Source organism: Astatotilapia calliptera, chromosome 6 (assembly GCF_900246225.1).
Source record: "Astatotilapia calliptera chromosome 6, fAstCal1.2, whole genome shotgun sequence".
Classification (NCBI taxonomy): Eukaryota; Metazoa; Chordata; class Actinopteri; order Cichliformes; family Cichlidae; genus Astatotilapia; species Astatotilapia calliptera.
Genome location: NC_039307.1, coordinates 33436234 through 33448748, shown reverse-complemented (window position 1 = coordinate 33448748; position 12515 = coordinate 33436234). Strand labels below are relative to the sequence as shown.

At 43.5% G+C, this 12515-nt stretch overlaps 1 protein-coding gene across 1 annotated transcript in view; it reads left to right on the top strand.

Moving 5' to 3' along the window:
• The first annotated feature begins 6832 nt into the window (after nucleotides 1-6832).
• The window catches only part of cacng2b (calcium channel, voltage-dependent, gamma subunit 2b), a 66655-nt gene continuing 60972 nt past the window's right edge, over nucleotides 6833-12515 (top strand). Inside the window, exon 1 of the mRNA XM_026171843.1 lies at nucleotides 6833-7366. Coding sequence (XP_026027628.1) covers nucleotides 7156-7366 — 211 coding nt within the window. The 5' untranslated portion in view covers nucleotides 6833-7155. The remainder of the gene's footprint in view (nucleotides 7367-12515) is intronic.

Genomic DNA, 12515 nt, shown 5'->3' with positions numbered 1-12515 from the left:
AATCCTGGTAATACCAACGGTTCAGTCCTTTGTTGTTTCATATGTAGATTGTACAGATTATGAAGCTAAAACCAGCAGCTGGTTTGCTTTGGTAAAAGGCAAAGGCAAAAAAACAACCCAGACTCTCAAACAGCTATGTAACGTGTTGTTTGTTTACTCCATAGTAAATCAGAGGTATACTAATGCAGTGGATTTCCAGAGTAGAACATAAGCTAACGTGGGGTGCCAGCACTGTTGCATGCATACTAAAGCTGTAGACTTTGACAGGAGCACATAATCTATGGACTGTCTGTGGAGAAAGACAAAAGAAGCATACTGTGCATGTCATCACCCACAAATGGTGCAGGCAGCTGCAGGGGGATCAGCAAGAAGGTAGAGCTTCCCTCATTACATCCAGATCTGACTAGTGCTGCAGTGTATGGCCTTTCAGCGTCTGAAGTTTTGACATTTAATTTGAGAATCCCCAACAGGCAGCTTATTATAATTTCAAAATACTGGAACCGTGTCAAAGACCATTGCTCCAAGTTTTTTCTGCAGTAGTGTGTCTCTGGCATCACCTGAAACATGCTGGATATATGTAGAAATGTATATATAGGTGGAACCATTTGCTACACTGTATATACATTCACACTAATCTTTTAAATGCCTCTTTCAGGCTTTAAAACAGCTACAGCCCTTTTAGCTAACGCTGCAGCAAATAACTCTACATATAGGAGGGTCACTATAAAAAGTCTTAATGTACTTACAAATCATGAAATGTTTCATATGGCACTCTGTGAGCTAGCCTTTGCACCACATAGCTCAGCTGTATCCATCTGAAAGTTCAGAATTCATCTCACCTGAGAAAATTCTGGTTAGAAACCAGGATTCATTGACTGCATGTGTGTGTTGGACAGGCTTCTTGCATCAGTTTGTTCTATTTCTCCAATAAACCACATGGGAAACCATATTATATGCAGTAAATCACTATGGTAACACTGGAGACGGTTGTGAGGTTTAGTGAAACATTACCTGAGGTCCAGATTAGCAGACAGGTAGAGGGCTAGTCAGGACCAACATGTCACTCAGAGTAACTGTGCCCCTAATAATGTATATAATGTATATAGCTGTAAATTCTCATGTGCTTTAACATGCTAGTTATATAAAAATATACCTTGATGAACCTACAGTATGGTATAAAAATCTTTGGTGACTACCTACAGGAGTTATTGAGTTTCAGAAAACTTGACCTCTGGTCGAGATCATTGAGATTGGAGCTCGTCCGAGAATTTAAGAAGATGCACCCGTGGTATCAATTTGTTGTCAATCATAGCTGGCGGGTTGAAGTACACTGTCTTGTAATCACCAATTAACAACAGAAACCTGAGGCTACAACCCCACACACCAACACAAATCCCTAATGAGGACACACATCTCGAAGATCTTTCTCTTAGTAGAATACAAAGCTGACCGCGCAAAGCAAAGATGAGAACCAGCACAAAATAGCGATCACCACAGTGATTCTGCTTTAGAGACATGAACAGGGAGAAAGCGGGGCTGCAGCCCGACTGTTCATCTGCTTGTTATCTGTCGAAGTTCGGGGTCTGGCTGCTGCACTCAGCACTTTCTTGTTGGCTAGCTTAGCGTTAGCATGCTGTTTGTGCAATTGCATGCAAAGAACCAAAGTTGTGTTAGCAACATACTGCAGTTGTTTCCATCATGGATGCAGATTTCAACTTTACCATTTATCTTGTCCTTTTTTGCAATAAAATAAATGTTCATATCCATGCTCTGGACTGTGTCATTATTTTCCTCTGACATGCGAACTAAAATCAGCTGATTGTAGGGCAAATGCAAGAACCGATGAGCGGGATCGATATGCAGGTAGACTAACAATTCCAAAGAACTGGACTACTGGGAACTGGTTTTCTGCAAGAAGCAGTTCTTGATTCTCATCCATAGTCTCTGTGTGTTAGCCCTGGGACAGACTGCCAACCTATCGAGGATGCGCTCCTTTCACCCTACGGCAGCTAGGATTGGCTCCAGCCACCCTGGTGACCCTGAATTAAATAAGCAACAGAAAATGAAAGGATGGATAGATGATGGTTGTTCTGCTGCAGATATAAACATTTTGAAATGCCCCAAATCAGACAATTAAAGAAGCATATTTACAGCCTTGGGCAAAAAACTAATTTGGCCTTTATTGATAGTTTTCCTCTTCATTGCAGTGCACAATGGGAGAGTTTTTATTTTTGTTTTTCTGACTCATCCATCTGGATAATAGCATTGATTGGCAGGTGTTCGACACTGGCAGCTTTTAGCTAATAGAAGTCTGCTGGGCTTCAACTCTGCTAAATTAGAGTCCATGAACCCCACCTCACTAATGTGTTTGTGCTCTCTGTGCTTTTTGGAGCATTTTATTTACTTTAACGATCTGATATTATGGGCTGCTGTGTGGTACAGTCTGTCCTAAAAGTTGGTGTTTTCAGTTCTGGCAAGTGAGATTGTTTTGTTTTATCAGTTTCTTACATGGCAGTAATTAGCAGATGTGATTGCACCCCTTAAGTTCACAAACTTTCCAAAGTTAGAAAAAACACAGTACTGCCGATATCATCAGCTTCATCTTAGTGTGCGTCGTGATGTTCTGTGTGATGCCTTTTCAATCTAGCATTGAGAAATAATGTCCAATCCAATGAAATCCAGGTGAATCCGAAGATACGGCTTCTCTTCGCTTTAATCAGTTAATCAGTTTTGAGATTAAACATCGCCTTTTGAAGAAAATCCTGGCCAAGAAGAGAAGCATCCGTTCCTTCGCCTTCTCAGAGGAACAAAACTCCTGCTGCCTTCGGGCAACACTCAGTTTTTTTTCTTTCTACGTGTGTTTGTGTGTATATACACATGAATCTGTGTCTATTTACTAGCAGTACCCATGAAAATACCATGTGGATACAGTGCAGCCTATCACAAGAGGGAGACAGTTGCCGTGCTTGTGGAGTCACTGGAGGAGCTGTCCATTTCAGCACCACGATGAGGCAGCAGAAGCCACAGATGTTCCTATTGAAACGTTCCATATTTAGGTGGATAATATAAAACAAAACATTAGATATGTTTACTAAGATTCCACGTACTGCACTGTATTTCCACTTGCTATATGTGGCCTTCAGCCACCTATTTGCAGGAATTCCTCAAAAGTATTTGGCCTTTAAAGCTTTCATGACCTGTGTTGAAAAACTCCTTTCGTTAGGGTATTTTTAACGTGCAGCTACATATAACATGATGTATATACGAGTGGCTCTGACAGCATTAGAATCACTGTAGTTTCTGCAAGGCGAGGGGATGTGAAACATATGACAGAGTCAGACATACTGACCACGGATCAGTGAGTTTTACAACCTAACCAATCTATTTCTGTAGAAACCATCCAAGCTCTTAACTGCTCGCTCAGGTGTTTTACACACTCTGCTCACCCCTTTCATCATTTGTGTCTCGAATCTGCCTCTCCCCAGGAAATGAATGAGCACACCAGCTCGCTGGAAAATAATAATAATAACGCACTGATGATGACAATAATGTGACACTTTATTGATCCCTGTCAGATTTTTTTTCTCGCTTCCCCTGCTCATAGAAAAGGCTAGAAGGTGGAGGTCACATCACAGCAGCACTCCTGCAGTAAACTAGAGGCTTTTGGGTCTGCAGGACATGAACTTGGTTTAAAGAAAAAATAAAAACACACAAACATACGCTGCCTGATGAAATACAGCCACTGTGATGCCACCCGGGGACCAGAATCAGCCTGCCAAAGACTTCAATCCGGCCCACTGGATGGCTTTAGAAAACGTGAAAGAGAGGATACATTTTGTTAAATATATTTTAACACATTTTACAAGTTTTTCTACTGACAAAGACTTCCCCTGTCACCAGTCATATGACACCACAGTAATGAAGTAATGGATAAACCTGAGGTGATGTGAGATGTCCTGTTTTTCCAACATTTACTATAGAAATGTGTGTGTGTGTGTGTGTGTGTGTGTGTGTGGGGGGGGGGGGGGGGGGGGGTGGGGGGGTTACAATATGGCAGAAAAAAAACAACAATAACATTTCTTTTTAAATGGCATCTGACCCCGAGTGCTAAAAAAGCTACAGACTGCTTTTGTAATTCATTGTCATTTGTTACTTTAACAGTGTCCTTGCTATCATTGAAGTTAAAGACTTTACATATTTGGAGGATTTCAGCTAAAACGGAAGGAATCTCACTTCAGTAATTGGTTATTTCAAACTGACATCACTGAGCCGGTGTGACAGGACATGCATGCAGAAGTTGCAGTAACAGCAGAGGGAGATATTTTATTTCAAACCAACTTGAAAATAATCACGGGGAAACATTTAAACAGACATTATGAAAACGTAATTACATGTAAATACATATTAGCCACCTAGCTTAATCTTGTTTAGCGATTAAGGATCCTGGGATGTACTTTGTCTCTCTTTCGCTCACAACCGAACTCTTGGCTTTAATTATCCCCCCCTGCTGGTAACGTGGCTTCTGCATGCGTGTCTAGTTCACGCTATATTCTTTGGTATCTGGGAAGAAACCATCTGCTTCTCCAGACTGCTAATTATTATTATTATTTTGTTGCTTCATAAAATGTAAAACTTACAACTCAAAAATGCTTCATTACTTTACCACACGTGCCTATATCTACTTTTTTAAAATCTACTTTTTATCGTTTTATCCTACACCAGCTAATTTTTCTGACCTTTGTTTTAAACTCGTGCTCCTTAGTACACTTTCAGTGTCATGTCCGTGTCATACCGTCAGTAAAGCGCTGGCCTGTCGCCGTTTTACAAATGAAGTTGCCCAACCTTAGAGGAGTGCAAAGAAAAGCTTTCTAGAAACGAGTTGATGGAACATGCACATGTTTTCACACTGCTTCAGACAAATAATAAAGTGATGGATGTACTGACGTGGGTAAAGGGCATGTTTTTTTCTTCCTTTTTTTGCAGTGCGCTTGTTTTTGCGTAAAGTACTGCTGCTGCTGCGCACGGAACATCCCCCCTCGCTCTCTCGCTTTCTGGTTGTGTCGATTTTTTTTTCATCCTGTGCTCCTAACCATCATCCACCCCCTCCTCCTCCTCCTCCTCTTCTTTTTCTCCTCTCTCCACTTCTATCTCGGCGCTGCGAAGAAGGAAACCGAGGGAACCGAGGATTGATGTGTTGCTCGACTTGAAATTTGCCTCTTCCTTTTTTGCGCACACTGCCCACCCCCCACCACCTCCTCACGCCCGACAGCCTTGCCATAAAATAATTGCTGCTTCCCCCCCCCCCTTTTTTTTTTTTGATGATTTCCGATCTTTTTTCATGTGATGACAGTAAACGGCTGTGTGCGTGTGTGTGTGTCTGTGTGCCCTCGATGTTCTCCGGCTGACCGTGATATAACCATCTAAGGACCGTTTGGATGCGGGAGGCAGAGGCTCTGACGCTCCGGGAAGCTTCGTCCATGCCTCCTTGTCCTCCTCCTGCCTGCGACCGGCTGTGTGACCGGTGATGCTCGGCCTCTCCGCCTGGATGCGCCCCTCTCTCCGCGGTGTGCCGTCGGTACCGCTGCCCGTGTCCCCCTGTAGCAGAATTCCACTGTTGCCGGAGAAAGGTCTAGGGACCACATATGGAAACTGGGGACCAGAATTTTAGGAAAAAGGAAAACTAAGCAGGCTGTCGTTTGATTTGCACAACTTGATGTTGTTCCTCTTCTTCTTTGCTTGATTTTTATTCCTATTATTTGGAGAAAGAGGGGGGCAGGAGGAGGGGGGTTGATCGTCCCTGGTTGGTTTATTTGTTTATTTATTTTTAAATTCTCCATCCTGTCTTCTAAGGAATGGCTGGTTTTTATGGCAGTCATGGCACTGGCTGATATTTGGCAGTATTTATCATTCTGTCCTTGATTTGGAGGTGTGTGTGTGTGTGTGTCTGTGTGTGTGTGTGTGGTTGGGGTGGGTGAAGTGCTTGGTTCTGCTGGTTTGAGTCTGTCCTCTCATTCCTTTTGGTACATTTAGTCCTAATTTCCCTAACATATCCCGGGCCCTGCCTGCCTGTCTGTCTTGCCTGTCTCCCATCAGAATACATGTGCTCAGCCTGATTCGTCAGAAGTGCTTGACATGATTCACTGATCCACCTGGGTTCACACCGAGCTAGCCATCACTGAATTGTGTTATCGTTAATTAGAGATCTGTGCTTTGCCTTCTTCGGGGAGTGTTTTAAAGAAATCAGGCCGCCAACTGTGTTAGTCTTAACAACACTCCACCCACCCCCCTATGTTTCTTCATTCCTCTTCAGTATGAATTAATTCACCCTGCGTGCATGCGGGTGCTCGTCCATGCACAGGTGCGTGAAAGTTTAAGTTTGCGAGCGAGCGAGCGAGTGTGTTGTGTGTGTGTGTGTGTGCGAGAGAGCAGGAGAATGACAGTGTAGGCTGTGTGTGACAGACTCTGTGAGTGGAAAAAATATATATAAATATATATATTTTTCACAAAAAATCAAGCGCTCCCATGCACATCACATCACCGTTGAAGCTGTGAGGATTGTAATACATGTAACTGTTTGAGTCGGTTCAGAAAGCCCAAATCAGGTCTAAAAACAGCCCCGGAGAAGCTGAGCAGAATCCTCCATCTTCTCCTGATCTGGGCCTTTTTCAGAGTTTGACGTTTAGAGGCCTTCCAACTCAACAAAGTAGGCCTAGATCCCAGACCAGGTCTCTTGTGGGATCTGCTTGAAGCCTGTGTTTTTAGGTCGACTTTTTTTTTTCTAGAGCAGGGCAACTTACTGCCGTTTGAGGACTCGAACAGCTTCAGAGCTGAGGGTTCTGCTGTCATTGCCAAAGTCTGTTTGACCCCCCCTCACCCCCCTTGCTCTGTTGGGTCAAACAGCGACAAATCCACCTCAGAGCTTCACCCTTCCCTTCATTTTTTCACCCTTTTGAAGAACCCCCCCAAAAACCAACCATACGATTTCCCCCGAGCTCCCCGAACTCCCCCGCCCCCCCAGCCGCCCCCCGCCACCGTCGCCCGCCCGACGCCGCCCACCCCCCGTTTTCCGAGCTGGCGTGGCGACGCAAACTCACAAATATTTACTTCCTGTACATCAAGAGGAAAGGGGGCCCCCCTTTCGTGGAATGCGGCAACATGGGCGTGTTTGACCGCGGGGTTCAGATGCTGCTGACCACGGTGGGGGCCTTCGCTGCCTTCAGCCTCATGACCATCGCCGTGGGGACAGACTACTGGCTGTACTCGCGCGGCGTCTGCAAGATCAAGAGCAACAACGAAAACGAGACCAGCAAGAAGAACGAGGAGGTGATGACGCACTCGGGCCTCTGGAGGACCTGCTGCTTGGAAGGTGAGCTGGAGCTGTGCTGTAGAAGTCACACATATGCGTATATACATGTGTGTGTGTGTATATATATATATATACACACCAACAACACCACACACAGGCACACAAGCAGATCGATCCCTGCATGCCCACACACACATTCACACAGTCCTGCAGTTGCACTCACATGCCTACACATAGGCTCACATGCCCACACTATTCTGTATGTACTCTGCATCCATTCCCACACTATCTGTCTATCTATCTGTGTGACATCATTCCTTCTTTGTGTGTTGAAATGAATGCAGCTTCTTCCTGAGCAATGATTTGGATGGCTTGTCTACCAAATGGTCACATCCTTGTCCGCGGTTTTGGGGCTGCCCTCATGGTCTGTCATGGCCAGTGTGGCCAGAATGTCTTTTTAATTGTCCCAGCAGAGAGCAGCCTGGCCCACTTAGCAAACTGCCACAGCGGGCTCCACATGGCACACACGGTCCAGCCAGGTGTACAGCTAAGTTTGTCTCCGCGGCAGGCTGATGAACCCATATTTCTTACTTACGTCTATGTGGGGGGAGCAATTCAGCGATCACAGTAATCCCTCCTGCTCTCCATACTAGTCTTGTAGATGTAGATGGGGAGCGAAATCCAAAATCCTTGCATCACAGAGGGGAAACCAATGTGATGCATCAGCAGGGCTTATTTTAGAGCTGGGGTTATTGGGATTCTACTAAAAAAAAAACAGAACAAGGAAAAAAAAGTCAGTTTTAACTTTTTTGATTGTAAATCTATGGAGGTGCACTGCTGTGTTCAAAATACTGGCTGCAAAGGGATAATGAAAAAAACCCTGCTATACAGCCGTGTTTGGGAGCAGAGATGGATAGAAAACTGGCATGAATGTGTCTTTGATGTGTGCAGGAAGAGCGGTTTTTGGTGGAGGGAGAGAGAGGGGAAAGCATATGCGAGTTTGCAGTGTGAGTTTGTGATCATACAAAAGGAAAAGCTGTGAAGTGTCTCTGTGTGCGAAAGCGTCTTTGACACATGCACACAAACGCTCGCACTGCAGAGGGTCACGCACACACACGCGCACACTTTACATACGGCATTCATGTTCAATCGGTCGTGATCATAAATCACGCAATATCAAGCCCACAGATTCGAGTGACGGAGATTCACTGCATTTGTGGGATTTCTCCCACGATTCAGCGAGGCTGCACGACTGCTCTGTTCAACGTTAGCCCGGACGGGCGTTTGGGAGAAGGAGGGATAGAAAGCAAGAAGCTCTGTGTGCAACACGGTGTTCGCACGTTGAATCGGGCCTTGAAATCAGCACCTTTGTGATAAATCTGACAGAAAACGACATGTTGCTGAGTCTGGTTTGATGTCATAATCAGCACCTACCTATTACTCATGTATATGTGTGTGTGTGAGACTGTGTGTGTGCGACAGTGAGGATGCTGTGACGCGCCGCTCCCTGATTGTGACCTCACGTTGTCACACCGGTCGAGCCATGAAGCCTGATCCTGTCGCACACCTTTGTTATTCATGCTCACAGAAATGATTAGAAGACGAGCTTGTTATCAGTAAGTCCTGTAGATTCTGTCCTCATATTATTTATTTCTTTTCAGTTTCATGGCAAAGATAGAAAAGACGTGTAGTGAAACTTAAAATGACAACTCCAGCTGCTTCTTTCACTTGATCATCAAATTTTAAATGTTTTTTTCCATGGCACAACATCATGTTGTATTCTCTTCTTTCTCAGCTCTCCTGCTGTTTGACTTCATGGCATTAAACTCTGATCTCATACAATAATCTCACCTTATTTTTCCAGAACATCTTAAATTATCCCTTCATCACTTCTTTCTTTTTAAAAAAAAAAGTTCATAGAGGTGATCCGGTGGCAGATGAAGCTGCAACATCACACACTAATTTTCAAAACTTAATTACATCAGAACATCACTGACATCACTTTTTTTGCTCAATATTGTTGTATTTCCTAAAAAAAAAAGTATCCTTTAACCAGGTTTTTATATCCTGGACTAACAGCACTACCGTCATTGTTCCTATCTAACAGAAGCTGATGGCACATCTCTCACAAAATTGTCCAGTTCTGGTCAAATCTTAGCGTAGAACTAATCAAAGGAAATACATCATATCTATAGTTTTGTCTAAAATATCAGTTTCAAATATGATTTAATATTTCCTATGTCTCTGAAGCTTTGTAGGACTCCTGGTTGTACACGTATTGACTCTGTATGTAGGTGATGAGGTCATGTCTGGCCAGACACCATCATGTCTTGGTCGATCCTTTGACCACGTGCAAGGTAAACGAAAAAAACCCTCATCTTTCCTTTTTCTCTTTGTAAATGAGCTCATCTAGTGCTGGACAAAAACATGAAGGGCCGTGTTCATGATTAATCAGAGATTTAAATCAAAAGAAGTTTTGCACAGATATTTTTTTAACTTGGGAAAGCACAGGTGGTTTAGTTCCACCACATGTCCCATTAAGCCATGGTAGTAAACCAGCATGCATCATTAATACACCTGCGCATCCCTTGCTGGGAGGACTCCAAATGTCTGCCATGAGAAAGATTACAGATAACAGCGTAACCTGTGCCCAAGACCTGGAAGATGTAGCACTTTTTCGTCTGTCTGTTTTACACGAGTTAAACTACAGCAATAAATGTAACTGTGGTTTTTAATTCGACTTGATCTCAACAGAACACTAGCCCAGGAATAGCACAGTGCTCCCAATAACTGAAACAAACAGTTGCTAATGCTTGCTCATTCAGCGAAACACCAACCAGGTTATGAAAAGCGCTTAAAGGTCCTATACCACATTCAGAGAATCAGGTCTAGGCTCTTTTTTTAATATTGCAATTTCGCTAGAAACACAATTCAAACGGTTGCAGATAGAAGAGAAGATTTGGGATCATGGCATTCAAAGCATTCACAGGTCCACAGATGGAAAAATCAGCTTTGAGATTACAAAATGACCAAAATAAGTCCTGGTGTCCTGTGTGAGTCTTGGGTGATAAAGGTTTAGAGCACAACAGTGAACCAAACTGAAACCTAACCCTCAGTCACCTCAGTCGCTATATTAAGGTAACAAACTTTCTATAAGCTGTCTATGTAAAAAAAAATACACTTATCAGTGGCAACACAGCCTCAGTTAACCCAAACTGAATTTCCCACTGATGGCTACCTCCATCACCGCTCAGGTGCTAACACATCTGTTGCAAAAAGAAATATACTGGACAACACGGATCTTTGGTTTTGCATGAAAAGTGAAACGTACTTTCCTTCCAGCATTTATATTTTCACCCTGCAGCCTGAGCACTGTTTTAAATTTTAGCCCAGAAACAAAAGGCAGCGTATTTCACACAACTCTTCTTGCTAGCTTCTCTATTTTAAACAAAGGGCTCATTTTGTGCAGGTGTGATAACAGCTACGAGTGATCGGCCATGTGTCCACGTTATGCAATCATTTTTGAGCGCGGGTCACGGATAACAAATGTTGCACGTAACGCCGGTTGGTTTATGAACGTAGGTACAAAAAAAGGGCCAAAAACCGAAGAACTTGGCACCGAATTTTTAAAAAATTGTGTCAAATCAACGACACGTTCGCGGATGTGAACGCGGCCACGCCAACTCGCTCCATGTGATATGCTTATTTTCCTCGCTAAGTGGCTTTACTTTTCACACTCTAGGCTCGCTCTGTGTCCTTGGCACCAGAGATTTGAAATGGTTAAGAGCAGAGAGGAATCTGAGAGAGATCCAGCTTGCTCTGTTGTGCTTCGCCTTCAGAGCTACAGTTGCTTTATGGCTGTGTGGTGCAGAGAAGAGAATGAGAGGGAGGAGAGGAAGAATTGGGAGGTGTTGAGAAAGAGAAAAACGGAGGTGGTGGTGGTGGAGGGGGGGCAAGAGATAGAAAGAGCAGGCAGCCCTGGTTTGCTGTCACACCCCCTCAGGCATCCTGTGCTATCTTTAACACACAGGCCCACGTTCTATCTAACCTATCTTGCCCGCCTTTTAACATAAAACGTCACAGCGTGACAGTGATTTTACATTAGTGCTAGATACGTGATGTAAGTGATTTGTAGAAACTACTGAGTGAATGTTAAAGGTTTTGTCATCACGGTGAAACGCTGGCGTCACAACAACACCAAAGATCGCACGCAGCACTGTCACGTCGAGCTTGTGTTCGTTATTGCAGTTGTGAATGTTTCTGCTTTAAAGCTCTGCTCTGTATACAGATGGAAAAGTGCCTGTGTCTTTCTGCGTGAGGCAGGGCTCTGTCTCCATATTGGAGTGCATTACGGCGATGACATTAATTATGCTAATAGCCAACAGCTCCGGTAGCGTTGCCGTGCTAGATCGTCAACAGAGCCTCTCCACGCTGCCTCTTTATCTAAAGCCCCAGATAGTGATATGCCAGGATAGGGGAGTAACTAATTACATGGGATCCAGAATACAAAAATCCAGCTACTGACACAGAAAAAACATGCAGACCAACTCTTTATCTAAAGCCCCAGTAAGTGCATCAGTGGATGGAGAGCACAAATGGCTTGTAATCAGATTACAGTAGTAATCTGATTGGACAAAAAAAGTCATGTATCTTTCATATCAAGCACTAGTCAGAGAGTCAGTGCAGGGAGGGACGGCCGACTGCAAAAGAACACCCACTGCTTTATCGGATGCTTCATTACTTGATATGGGGAGCGGGAAATGATGATTACAAACAGATTTACTCCAAAGTCACCTGATAATGTGCGATCTGGGATCTGTAGGCTCCGAGTTCCAACCAGAAATAAATGAAATGATGCAAACTGTTAGACTGACAGGCTGAACTTCCACTGTGGTTACCTCAGTGTTTTCTATACAGTTATTTATAAGTCTATGTTGTTAATTCAGTTTTGTTTATACGGCATCAAATCACCACAACACTCACCTCAAGTTATGGGTGTTAGATTTTTTTCAGGCATTATTGTAGATTAGAGCTTTCTGCATATTTTATGATGATATTTATGGTTATGTTTAACACAGAAGTTAACCCAAAGTTAACCCAAAGTGCTCATTTTCATGTCTCCAAAAAAATCCAGGTTCAAAATACACGAGAAGCTGAAAGGTGTGCTTTATTGAGTTAATTAATTATTGTGGAAAATTAAAAAAAAACA